At 40.1% G+C, this 11,811-nt stretch overlaps 1 protein-coding gene across 1 annotated transcript in view; it reads left to right on the top strand.

Annotated features, from left to right (window-relative positions):
- med24 (mediator complex subunit 24) overlaps nt 1-8,788 on the top strand; it is a 15,158-nt gene extending 6,370 nt beyond the window's left edge. Inside the window, exons 13-25 of the mRNA XM_053685143.1 lie at nt 34-176; nt 1,423-1,460; nt 1,557-1,639; nt 2,542-2,720; nt 3,838-3,937; nt 4,230-4,405; nt 4,495-4,759; nt 4,881-5,062; nt 5,976-6,069; nt 6,305-6,404; nt 7,422-7,502; nt 7,616-7,764; nt 8,331-8,788. Coding sequence (XP_053541118.1) covers nt 34-176; nt 1,423-1,460; nt 1,557-1,639; nt 2,542-2,720; nt 3,838-3,937; nt 4,230-4,405; nt 4,495-4,759; nt 4,881-5,062; nt 5,976-6,069; nt 6,305-6,404; nt 7,422-7,502; nt 7,616-7,764; nt 8,331-8,447 — 1,707 coding nt within the window. The 3' untranslated portion in view covers nt 8,448-8,788. The remainder of the gene's footprint in view (nt 1-33; nt 177-1,422; nt 1,461-1,556; nt 1,640-2,541; nt 2,721-3,837; nt 3,938-4,229; nt 4,406-4,494; nt 4,760-4,880; nt 5,063-5,975; nt 6,070-6,304; nt 6,405-7,421; nt 7,503-7,615; nt 7,765-8,330) is intronic.
- Nucleotides 8,789-11,811: the final 3,023 nt, after the last annotated feature.

Below are 11,811 nucleotides of genomic sequence, written 5' to 3'. Positions count from 1 at the left end.
TCTTGCATTGTGTGTGTGTGTGTGTGTGTGTAGACCGTGGATGCTGATCATTCCAAGTCCCCCGAGGGGTTGCTGGGAGTTTTGGGTCACATGCTCTCAGGGAAGAGTTTGGATTTGCTGCTGGCCGCCGCCGCCGCCACCGGGAAACTCAAATCCTTTGCTCGCAAGTTCATCAAGTAAGAGCAGTACTTTATTAAAGGAATTCCTTATAACATTCAGTACATACGAGTGATCGATTGAGCCTGATTGATTGGGACTTGATTCTTGATTTCAGTTCCGGAATTTAATTGATTTAAAATTTAATACTGAAGACTAATTGATTTAGAATTCAGTACAGGAAATGAATTGTTTAGAATTCAGTATTGGGAATTAATTGATCAGAATTCAGTAATGGGAATTAATTGGTTAATGTCCAGTAATTGTTTAGATTGGCTAGAATCCAATACTGAAAATGAGTTCTTTAAGACTTAATGCTGAAAATGTTTATAAATTTGGTACTGAAAATTTGTTTTAGAATTCAGTACAGGAAATTAATTGATTAGAATCCAGTACTGTGAATTAATGGATTAGAATCCAGTACCGGGAATGAATTGCTTAGAATTCAGTGATTCAGTACCGGGAATGAATTGGTTAGAATTCAGTAATTCAGTACCGGGAATGAATTGCTTAGAATTCAGTGATTCAGTACCAGGAATGAATTGGTTAGAATTCAGTACCGGGAATGAATTGGTTAGAATTCAGTGATTCAGTACCGGGAATGAATTGGTTAGAATTCAGTGATTCAGTACCGGGAATGAATTGGTTAGAATTCAGTGATTCAGTACCGGGAATGAATTGCTTAGAATTCAGTGATTCAGTACCGGGAATGAATTGGTTAGAATTCAGTACCGGGAATGAATTGGTTAGAATTCAGTGATTCAGTACCGGGAATGAATTGGTTAGAATTCAGTGATTCAGTACCGGGAATGAATTGGTTAGAATTCAGTGATTCAGTACCGGGAATGAATTGCTTAGAATTCAGTGATTCAGTACCGGGAATGAATTGCTTAGAATTCAGTACCGGGAATGAATTGGTTAGAATTCAGTGATTCAGTACCGGGAATGAATTGGTTAGAATTCAGTGATTCAGTACCGGGAATGAATTGGTTAGAATTCAGTGATTCAATACCGAGAATGAATTGGTTAGAATTCAGTGATTCAATACCGAGAATGAATTGGTTAGAAATGAACGTATTAGAATTCAGCAGTGTGAATTAATAGATTGGAAATGAATTGACTCGAATTCAGTACTGGGATTGAATTGGAAACGAAGCACGTCTTAGCTAATCAGCAACAGCATGCGGGGGGCGGGGAGATTATATTAATTCGATTGATCAGATTAAATCAGATCCAGATTCATGTGATTTTTGTTTGTCTTTACAGGTTAAACGAGTTTCCAAAACACATCAGTGGTGAAGGATGTGAGTGCTCATCAGCTCTTCCCCCTTTTCACTTTGGAAAAGTTTAGTGGCGTTCGATCTGTCTTCGTCATCTGCATGTGCTTTTTCTTTCTTCAGCTAAATCCGCTTCAGTGCGAGCACTGCTGTTTGACATCTCCTTCCTCATGCTGTGTCATGTGGTCCAGACATATGGCTCTGAGGTCAGCGCACACACCCACACCCACACACACACACACGGTCCCATACAGATTAGTATTAGTGTGCTGAATTCTCAGCGGGATTGTTTATAATGCAGTACTGAAACTGAAAAGTTCAGATTTCAGTACTGAAATGAAAATGTTTAGAATTCTGTACCGAAGTCGGTACTGAAAATCAATTGTATAAGACTTAATGCTGAAAAAGAAATCTTAGTACTGAAAATCAATTATTCAGACTTCAGTAGTGAAATCTAGATCGAGAACAGCTCGTTCACAGGGATAAAGAAACGTTTAATAAAAGGTGTCCATCATCGTCGTCGTCGTCTTCGTCATCGTGCCTCGAATTTACTTATGAAAAGAAGGAAAAGTGGAGAAGAGTTGGCCGGGAAGTGGAGTGTTCTCTGTACGGATTTCTACCTGAACTCTGCCTCGCCTCTGAAATAACACGTCGGATCTTCGAGCTCTGTTCAGATCTGAACAGAGATGAAAAAGCATCGCGTGGAAACCTTTTTATGTTCTTTCGAACTCTCCAGTATTAACAGTATTTCCAGACACCATGGAAGCCACGCCCCCTTCCACCCATCTCGCATTAGTAATTACTGGAAAGACGCCGTGCTGATGTGTCATTTTTTTTTTTTTTTTCTTTTTTTTTTTAGTTCCCGTGTTAAGTTTGATTTAACGTTAGACAAGTATATAGTTATCAGTTATTTTGGACCTAAAAAAAAAATCAGTAGTCCTACAATAAAGCGTCAAATCTTACACTTTCCAGATCGTTTTTACTGGTAACGATGATTTAGAAACACTGGAGTGTGCGTGTATACAAATGTATGTATGTATGTATGTATGTATGTATGTATTTATTTATTTATTTATTTATTTATGTTACATCCCTGGTCCTCCTGCAGGTCATCCTGTCTGAGCCGAGTCAATCGGGCGAGACGCCGTTTTTCGAGACCTGGTTGCAGATGTGCATGCCGGAGGAAGGGAAGATCCTGAACCCAGACCACCCCTGCTTCAGGCCTGAACCGGGCAAGGTGGAAAGTCTGGTGGCGTTACTCAACACGTCCTCGGAGATGAAGCTGGTGTAAGTGCAGCCAAAATAATAATAATAATAATAATAATAATAATAATAATAAAGAGTGAAAATCTGAAAATAAATCAATAAAGCTCGATGAAAGAAGAAGGTAGGACTACAGTATAACAGCAGTCATACAGCTGCAAATCACAGGCTTATCGATACGCGATCGTTTCTATAGTAACAGCTTTTTCTGTAAGTGGATTTAATTTACGAATTGTAGACAGGACGGCGCGAAGCGAAAGGAGGTGTGAATACCAAACGTCTAGCGACCACGTCCATTCGCGTTTCGCTCGGATATCAAAAGGTCCCACGCTCGTATTTGGTTTTGTTTTGTCTGTTTTGCTTTGCATCATTCTCTGACTGTAAGTGTTTGTTTTTCTTTGAAATGACAGGCACGTAAGGCAGCGTGAATAAGCAACGTTGCACAATTGCAGCTTGCGGGACGTAGGAGTCATAGCGGTCGTTAAGGAGTTTACTGATGTACCGTATTGTGTTCGTGTACACTGTATATAAGTGTTAGTCATAAATATATGTAAGAGATGTGTATATTGTGTATATACGACAGTACACATGGATAAGAACGTATTTACAGATATATAGAGATAGTACAGAATATACGGTATAGGATAGAGCTGCAGGATGGTTGTGGGGAAGAAACTGGCCCTGTGCCTGCTGGTTCTGGAAGGAGGATGAACCGGGACGGGAGGACTGAGAGACGAGGATACCCAGGAACATGAAGCCGGAGACGCGCTCTATTTTGGTCCTGTTGATGTAGATGGGAGAGACGCATGGCGTTTAACTGTATTACATGTGGGAGCGACAGGAAATCCCAGAGCCATCAATCTCCATGAGGAAACGTAACTGCCGGGTCACGGTACACGGCTAGAGTCTGCGTTGGGATTGTCCTTACAGAGTGAACATGATCGTGGCCGAGTTGTCCGCCGTCGTTTTTGACTGCCAAACATGACAAACAAAGCCATTAAAGTACCACAAAACGACACATCTTTTCATAAGAGTATGTTCGCTTTTGGTTCGTGTCAATCAGCTTTCACTCGTTTTAATCCTGCCGCGTTGTTGTCGTCGTTGTTAAATGATCTCACGGGTCGTCTTTTTCCTCCCCCAGTCAGATGAAGTGGCACGAGATCTGTCTGAGCACGCCGGCGGCCATCTTGGAGGTCCTGAACGCGTGGGAGAACGGAGTTCTGTCTGTGGAGGCTGTACAGGTCGGACCCTCACGCTTTCGTTCCTTCCTTCCTTCCGTGACCCGTTAAACTAAATCGAATTTGCGAGCTGATGGGTTTTGAAAGTGAATTGAAACATTTCTGACCAATCAGAATCCAGAATTCAGCAGCACTGTGGCGGAAGAGGACGTATTTTACCAGACGTTAACTTGTCTTCGAAGACAAACTTGTGTTTGTATTAGTGTACAATGTGTTCGGGTTGAAGAATAATAACATATGGACATCTCTCTCTCTCTCTCTCTCTCTCTCTCTCTCTCTCTCTCTCTCTGAGCAGAAGATCACAGATAACATTAAGGGGAAGGTGTGCAGTATGGCCATATGCGCTGTGGCCTGGCTGGTGGCTCATGTTCGGATGCTGGGATTGGACGAGAGGGAGAAACCTCAGACCATGATTCGTCAGCTTATGACGCCTCTGTATGGAGAGAACACGCTCCAGTTTTACAATGAACGGTGTGTGTCTCTCTCTCTGACACACACACACACTTGACGTTAAAGGAAAGTCTTTCAAAAACGACCACTCTGTCTGTGTTCGTGTGCAGCGTGGTGATCATGAGCTCTATCCTGGAGCACATGTGCGCCGACGTGTTCCAGCAGACGGGTCAGTGCCTGCGCTCGGTAGTGGAGCCCCAGGAGCCGATGCCGTACCGCGCCCTCCTGCCCCTGCGCCAGCCCATCCGCCAGGCGCTGAACTCCAACTTCCGCATGGCGCTCGATAAGGGCTGGGTGGACTCGAGCACGCTACACCTGCTGGAGGACCTGCTGCACATCGGCGGAGTCTTCTGGTTCACCAACAACCTCGTGAAGGTTTGTGTTTGTGCGTGGAGAGAGATTTTTCCAATTCCGCTCAAAATGGACTAGAAGCACAACCTCGAGTTTCAGTGAATCTGTCGTTATAACTTTGGTGCTGCTCGGTTCTGTCCTCCAGGAGCTCCTGAAGGAGACGCGTAGGGAGTGGGCGTTCCGCGTCGTCGAGCTCCTCTACAGCATCTTCTGCCTGGACCTACAGCAAATAACGCTCACTCTGATCGGTCACATCGTGCCCAATCTGCTCACTGACCCCGCCCACTGGCACAGCTTAGCAGATCCGCCAGGCCAGGCCCTCGCCAAGTAAGTCCTGATTTATCGATGTGTCATGTTGCGTTCACATAATACATAAACAACACTAAATTCTCTGACATTTTATTTGGATTTGTCGGTGGGGAATCTGTTTAATCTTAATCTGCATTATATCATTCGCGGTCTTTCTGTATTTCTGAGCCATTATGATAGTGTTCATTGAGGAGACGGTAGCTGAAATGACCAGTTGCTGCTAGAACAGTGTTACATTTTTGTTATAACGGCAGGGTGTCATAGTATATTACCGGACAGGCTATTGAATAGGACTGTTCTAGACATTAGCAATTGATGAGTTTCGCCGAGTTACTCAAATCTGGGATTTTTCTCCAGATACCATCCTTTTTAAAAAAAAAAACAAAAAAAAAAACTTTATTTCTTCATTACTCTCGCTGGCACTATCTGACTAAAGCTGACTCTCACTATCGTTCTTCCTGTGTACTTCCTCAGATTTTTTTTTTCCTTGCCTCATTCATTAATAGACTTTGTGCTGTGGTGTCAAATCTTCCGGATGTTTCTTGCGAAACAAATTCGCCACATTTTGTCCTTTTTTAAAAATTTATTTCAAAAGGAAGCATTCCCCCGAAACTTGTGCTTTCCATAGATGTTCACTGTGTTTTGGGTTAAAGAGTCACTCAGATGGCTAGAAAAAAAACTTTGCTCCTGGCTGGCTCACCAGCTGTAAAGAACTGGAAGGAGAAATCTGAATAGTTTTCATCTAAATATACATTTTCCACATTTCCTTTCTAGTAGATTTATTTATTTGTTTGTTTGTTTGTTTAGATTCTTCCAGGACAGTTCACACTTTAGCGTGCAGCACTAGTAAATGTTTCTGATGTTGTTTTCCCCACACACCGTGCGGGTAAGTCGATTAACTAAGTAGAGTTTTTTTCGTTTTGTTTTTCAGGTTATCGGTGTGGTGCGCACTCGGTTCCTTCTCGTCTCACCATAAAATCCACGCCTTGGCGCGGCAGCGCAAGAGACAGCGAGAGGACATCGAGGTTTACACAAAATACACACCTGCGGCGCATTCACACTCGCCATGTTCTTATTTATATTTGTCCAGAGCGTTTATTTGATATTTTAAAAAAGGAGCCCACATGATGATGATTCGCTTTTTTTCAACTTTGGAAGAAAACGGCTAGCGTGAACGAAGCCTTCGTCTATAGGGTGTTTTCTGAGATCATACTGCGCAGACATGGTTGTCTTTTAGTCTCTAATCTGATTGGTTCGCAGGACTACAGCAGCCTGTTTCCATTGGACGACACTCAGCCGTCCAAGCTGATGCGCCTGCTCAGCTCTAATGAGGACGAGCCCGCGGTGTTGAGCAGTCCGGGTGAGTCAGACTCGGACCGAGTTCTCGGTTCATGGTTCTTACAATTCCACAATTTTTATTTATTTATTTTTTTTCCAAACGCTCCTCCTGGCTGGCTCACCATTTCTAAGGAATAAGGGCAGTTAGTAAATTAAAACAAAACGTTTTTGTCCATTTTTCTCAATGTTTGTGTTTTCAGTTCCTAAACACATTACTTTCTCAATTTAATTGTCCCTTTTAAATTATAAGATCAGTCTAAAGTGATGCACCAAAATTACATCTAATAATGTGCTACTCACTTTTTAGTTTGAGCAGTAGTTCTATTTAATCCTCCGTTTATCCTCGTACTTGACTAGAAGTGTGAAGATGTCCGAATTTGTAAATCTTAAGACAAATCCTTAAAAGCAGTGGTCTGACGGGACAGTTAAATACATTCAATTACAATATTTACTACAAAATTTAGACGTTATATACCTAGAAGTTTCTGTTTAACGATAAATTCATCAAATAAAGTCAGGTTTTTATAAAGTTAATAAATCACAGTTTGAGTATAAAACAAAGTTCTATATACAAAGGTGTCCTTCTTTCCATGTGTTTTTTTCTTTTTATGGTGATCATGTCAAGCATCAGATGCTAAAATAAATGACGTCAAGATTCTTCAGAAGTCAGAATATACTTCAGAAGTGTAAAAAAAAACAACAACAAAAAAACTAAATTTGTTTCCAGTTGCGGTTAATTTTGGTTTCTCCCAAGTAAGGCTTGGTTACATGACGAATAACATATTATGCTTAGTAACAAAACAATACAAACTGAGGAAATTTCGATACTTTAGACTGCTAGCTAAACCTCACACCTTAGCTGATAATGTAGCTAATACGTAGCTGACGGTGTATCGTAGCAGATCACGTAGCTAATATATTTGACTAATCAGTAAGAATTCAGGACTTGAACTGAAAGTCAGTATCGCTTTTGCGTTTCTGTTATTTTCCTTCTGGACAGGTATTTGTAAAACGTTTTTAACCTTTGCCCTTTCCGTAGGTGACCGCACGATGAGCAGCTCACTCTCTGCCTCTCAGCTCCACACAGTCAATATGAGAGATCCACTCAACCGTGTGCTTGGTCAGTAGTGTGTGTGTGTGTGTGTGTGTGTGTGTGTGTGTGTGTGTGTGTTCATGTCATAATGAAAGTGCAAATGATGAATGTTTTAAGATTTTTTTTCTTTTGCTCCATAGCAAATCTATTCTTGCTCATCTCTTCCATCCTGACCTCAAAGACCGCCGGCCCTCACACGCAGTTCGTGCAGAGTTTCATCGAGGAGTGTGTGGAGTGTTCGGAGCAGGGCAGCCGGGGTAGCATCCTGCAGTTCATGCCCTTCACTATGGTGAGACACACACATACACACATTTAGCCCTTTTAGTACTTTGTGAGGACCGAAAAGGACTAAACGTCCTCACAATAATACGACAGTGTCAAATGTTCTCTCGGTGATGGGACCGGGTCAAATGTGTTCCTGATAATTGGACTGTTTTAAAGGTCCTCACAAAGATTATGGTGATGTCAGAGGTCCTCACAATGACAGAACAGTGTAAAAGGTCCTCACAAAGATTATGGTCATGTCAGAGGTCCTCACAATGACAGGACAGTGTAAAAGGTCCTCACAAAGATTATGGTGATGTCAGAGGTCCTCACAATGACAGAACAGTGTAAAAGGTCCTCACAAAGATTATGGTCATGTCAGAGGTCCTCACAATGACAGGACAGTGTCAAAGGTCCTAATAAAAATGGTGTTTTTATAGCTTTTATATATATTTAAAAAAAAACTTAAGACAAAATATTTCTCAAGATGCCGAGCTAATGTAAGATTCTTATGAACATAGAACAACCTGTGTGTGTGTGTGTGTGTGTGTGTGTGTGTGTGTGTGTGTGTGTGTGTGTTGATTTTCACAGGTTTCTGAGCTGGTCAAATTGCATGCGCTCGCCAAACCCAAAGTTGTCCTGTCCATCACAGATCTGACGCTCCCGCTGGGCCGAAGAGTAGCTGCCAAAGCCATTGCTGCTTTGTAGTACACACACACACACACGCGCACACACACACACACACACACACACACACACACACACACACACACACACAAACTACTGGCTAGATGCTATTACTTTGCTCATAATGGAATCTGATTTCCAGTAACATATTTATCTCAGCAGTTTGTGGCTTCACAGTTATGGCTTATTTGAACGTTACACGCCTACTTCTGAAGTATATTCTGACTTCTGAAGTATCTTGATGTCATTTATTTTAGCATCTGATGCTTGCCATTATCACCATAAAAAGAAAAAAAAATTGAAAGAAGGACACCTTTGTATATAGAACTTTTTTTTATACTCAATAAACTGTGATTTATTGACTTCATTAACACCTGACTTTATTTGATGAATTTATTGTTAAACAGAAATTTCTAGGTATATAACGTCTTAATCTTGTAATAAATATTGTAATTGAATGAATGTTTTTAATCAGCATTTCAAGGTCAAAATTCAAAAGATCAAATGTTTAAGATGAAAGTATTTGGCTTAAAATAGTGTTTTGAAAGATTCAGTATTATACCAAATCACATGTTGATGGAAAAGTTGGCCCAATTGACGGTTTTATTAAAAAAATATAATAAATAAATAAAATCGAGCATGCAAAAACGCCACTGAAAGAGAAAAAAAACACAGAAAAAAAACAAATGGTATTTAAATTGGTTTAAATGGTTCTTTTCAATAAAAAGCCGTTTATTTAAAATAAATAAATAATAAAATTGTAGCTTTTTCCACCAATACAGTAAATAAAAGTTGAATAAATTAATTAAATGAATAATAAATTAAATTCATTGAATTAATTATAGTTTTTTATTCATTTAAAATGATTTTTTTTTGTACGTTGGCAGTGAAGATTAAAGTATCATTTTCATTTTCTATAAAGGGAAAAGTTACCTATAAACTGTGTAGTTAGCAATGTTCCACAGAAAAGTAAGTGTGTGTGAATGTGTGAATGTGTGAAACCAAACATACACCATGGAAACCACACTAATGCTGATACTGTCAGCATAAATCTGCATGCAAAGCAAAAAAAAAAACAAAAAAACATCTGCAGCGCATTTTAATCAGATTTGAGTGCCAATATTTATGCTTTCGCAAACCGTAAGCAGGGAAGTTGGGCTGCAATTTTACTTTTATTTACTGCCACTTGTATATTAGCTACACCTACGTCATCTAGCTACACTCATTGGCCAGTTTAGCAGCTCCGCCTCCAAACTCTATTGACTGAAAAATGATACCAGTCAAAATCGTCCAATTAGCGAGCCTCGCTTTTTCAGTCTTTTAAAAATTTCGGTCAAAAAGCTAAACTAAAGAATCCCTGCCTTTAATCTGCGATAAATTACTGCGTACTCTTAACGTTATCTTCCACCTTCCATAGTCCTTATTTATTGTCCTAATTGAACGGCAAAATCTTATTCACCTTGTTCCGAGTTTCACAAAACGTTCATTTAAACTGGCGTGTAATTGAAATAAATACGATTCGGATGTGTATAAAATCACGGAGACTCGTCGACAGTTATATGATTTCGAAGCTGGTCCATCGAGGTTCAGATGAACCACTTATCTTGTACGGAAATCAACACAAACTCGGGCGGGAAACGTGGGATACCATATATTTTTTTTTTTTTATTATTAGTTATTTTTCCCTCGGCTGAATTTTTTTTATCAGTACTACATTTCTTCTGTAAATGCTCCTGCGAATGCTAAAATTTTTTTAAAAATAATGATAAAAATCATGGATTAATATTAAACCCTAAATGTTTTATGTTGATTGTTTATTTCTTTTCAATACCCCAGAAGCTACTGAAATTGTCTAACATTTATACGCTGATTAAAATATGCAGGTTTGGAAGCTAAAAGTTTTTCTTAATCGCAGTTTATTGGGGTTTTTTTAAGTCTCTGTCGTCAATACGTTAGATTAGTGCCGTGGTAAGAAATTTTACGCTATACCTGTATCAGTTCAGCAGCCCACAAGAATTAATCATATAAACCTTACGCGATGAATAATAATAATAATTCAATAATTCTAATTCAAGTGAACTAATTCTAGTTTCATTGAAAAGGTCAGCAAAATGTAGGAATGCATATAGACACGGCTTAAAGAACTGGTGCAAGTCGTGGGTTGAAGTGTGAAAGTAGCGCCGGAGAACAACGGCTGTGCAGTAGCGAAGTTGGGAAGGAAGTGTCTTTCAATGTCTCTGGGCTCAGTGTCAAGCCACAAAGGAAAGGAAAAAAAAAAAAGCTGTAGTCATCAGTCAGGTGGTCGCGCGTGTCAGGCCGACTGTAGTCTTTACGCTTGAGACGTCTGATGCGTATTATACTGCAGCGCTGCTGAATCGGTCAATCGTCAGGTGTTGATCAATTCTCCATATATTCCGGCACACGTATATTTACGTACCGTGAGGAGTGAGAATCCTTTCCGCAGAAGTCCTGTAACACTAACTCGATTCGAAGAAAATGATGTCCTTGCTTAATAAACGAAAAAGTTGTGTAAGAGGAATACGACTATAGGACGATGTGTCGTAATAGTTAAATAATCAGCTTCCACATACACGCGCGGTTTTATACCTTGAATAACGAATCAAAGACCGTGGGTATGGCTTTTTATTGGTTTAAAAATTGTGGGATTAAAAGCATTAATATTTTATCAAATATGACTGTGAAATAGGCCTCACATTCGCTGGTCTTAAGTCTGCCCTCGTTTTTTTCTCTCTTTCTCTCTCTCTCTTTTTTCTCTTTTAACGTAAAGCCAGTATTTCTTTCTTTCTTTTTGTCGAAATGTCGGAATATTTCTCAGCAATAAACCGGGGATTTCCCAAACGGCGAACGAGTGGCAACTCGAGACCTCAATACGAGTTTGTGTGGGATCCGAGGATTTTAAAAATAGCTCGTCCGCGGTGAGTGCGTTAGCATGTGACAAGATTCACCCTTCCTGTCACGACTGAGGAGCTCGCGCAAGGACGTCACGACGCTACGCAATCCGTGTGGCGCTACCGCGCGTTTCACCAAAACGGACCACGAAGAGTTTCCTAGAAAATTTTAAAAAAAAGAAGAAGTAGAAGACGTCTGATTAATCTTTTTGACGCGTTCTCTGAGTCATTACACTAAACATGCTGAGAAACCATGACCAGGCGAAGAGCATCCAGAAGGTCAGATGAATATAATATGATGCGAAGAGGAATTAAAACGTTAGTTTGAGAGATGGTTAAATGTTCAATTTTGTCAAGACCACAACGTTTTTTTTTCCCTCCGACCCGGTCAGTGTGTTTCGTTCGGAGAATTACACGTCAAATATATGACTAAATATTCGAAAACATTTGAAAGAAAAATGACATCATGTTAAAAA

This window comes from Ictalurus punctatus, chromosome 13 (genome assembly GCF_001660625.3).
Source record: "Ictalurus punctatus breed USDA103 chromosome 13, Coco_2.0, whole genome shotgun sequence".
Taxonomy (NCBI): Eukaryota; Metazoa; Chordata; class Actinopteri; order Siluriformes; family Ictaluridae; genus Ictalurus; species Ictalurus punctatus.
The sequence above is the reverse complement of the archived record's forward strand: the minus strand, read 5'-3'. Positions and strand labels throughout refer to the sequence as shown.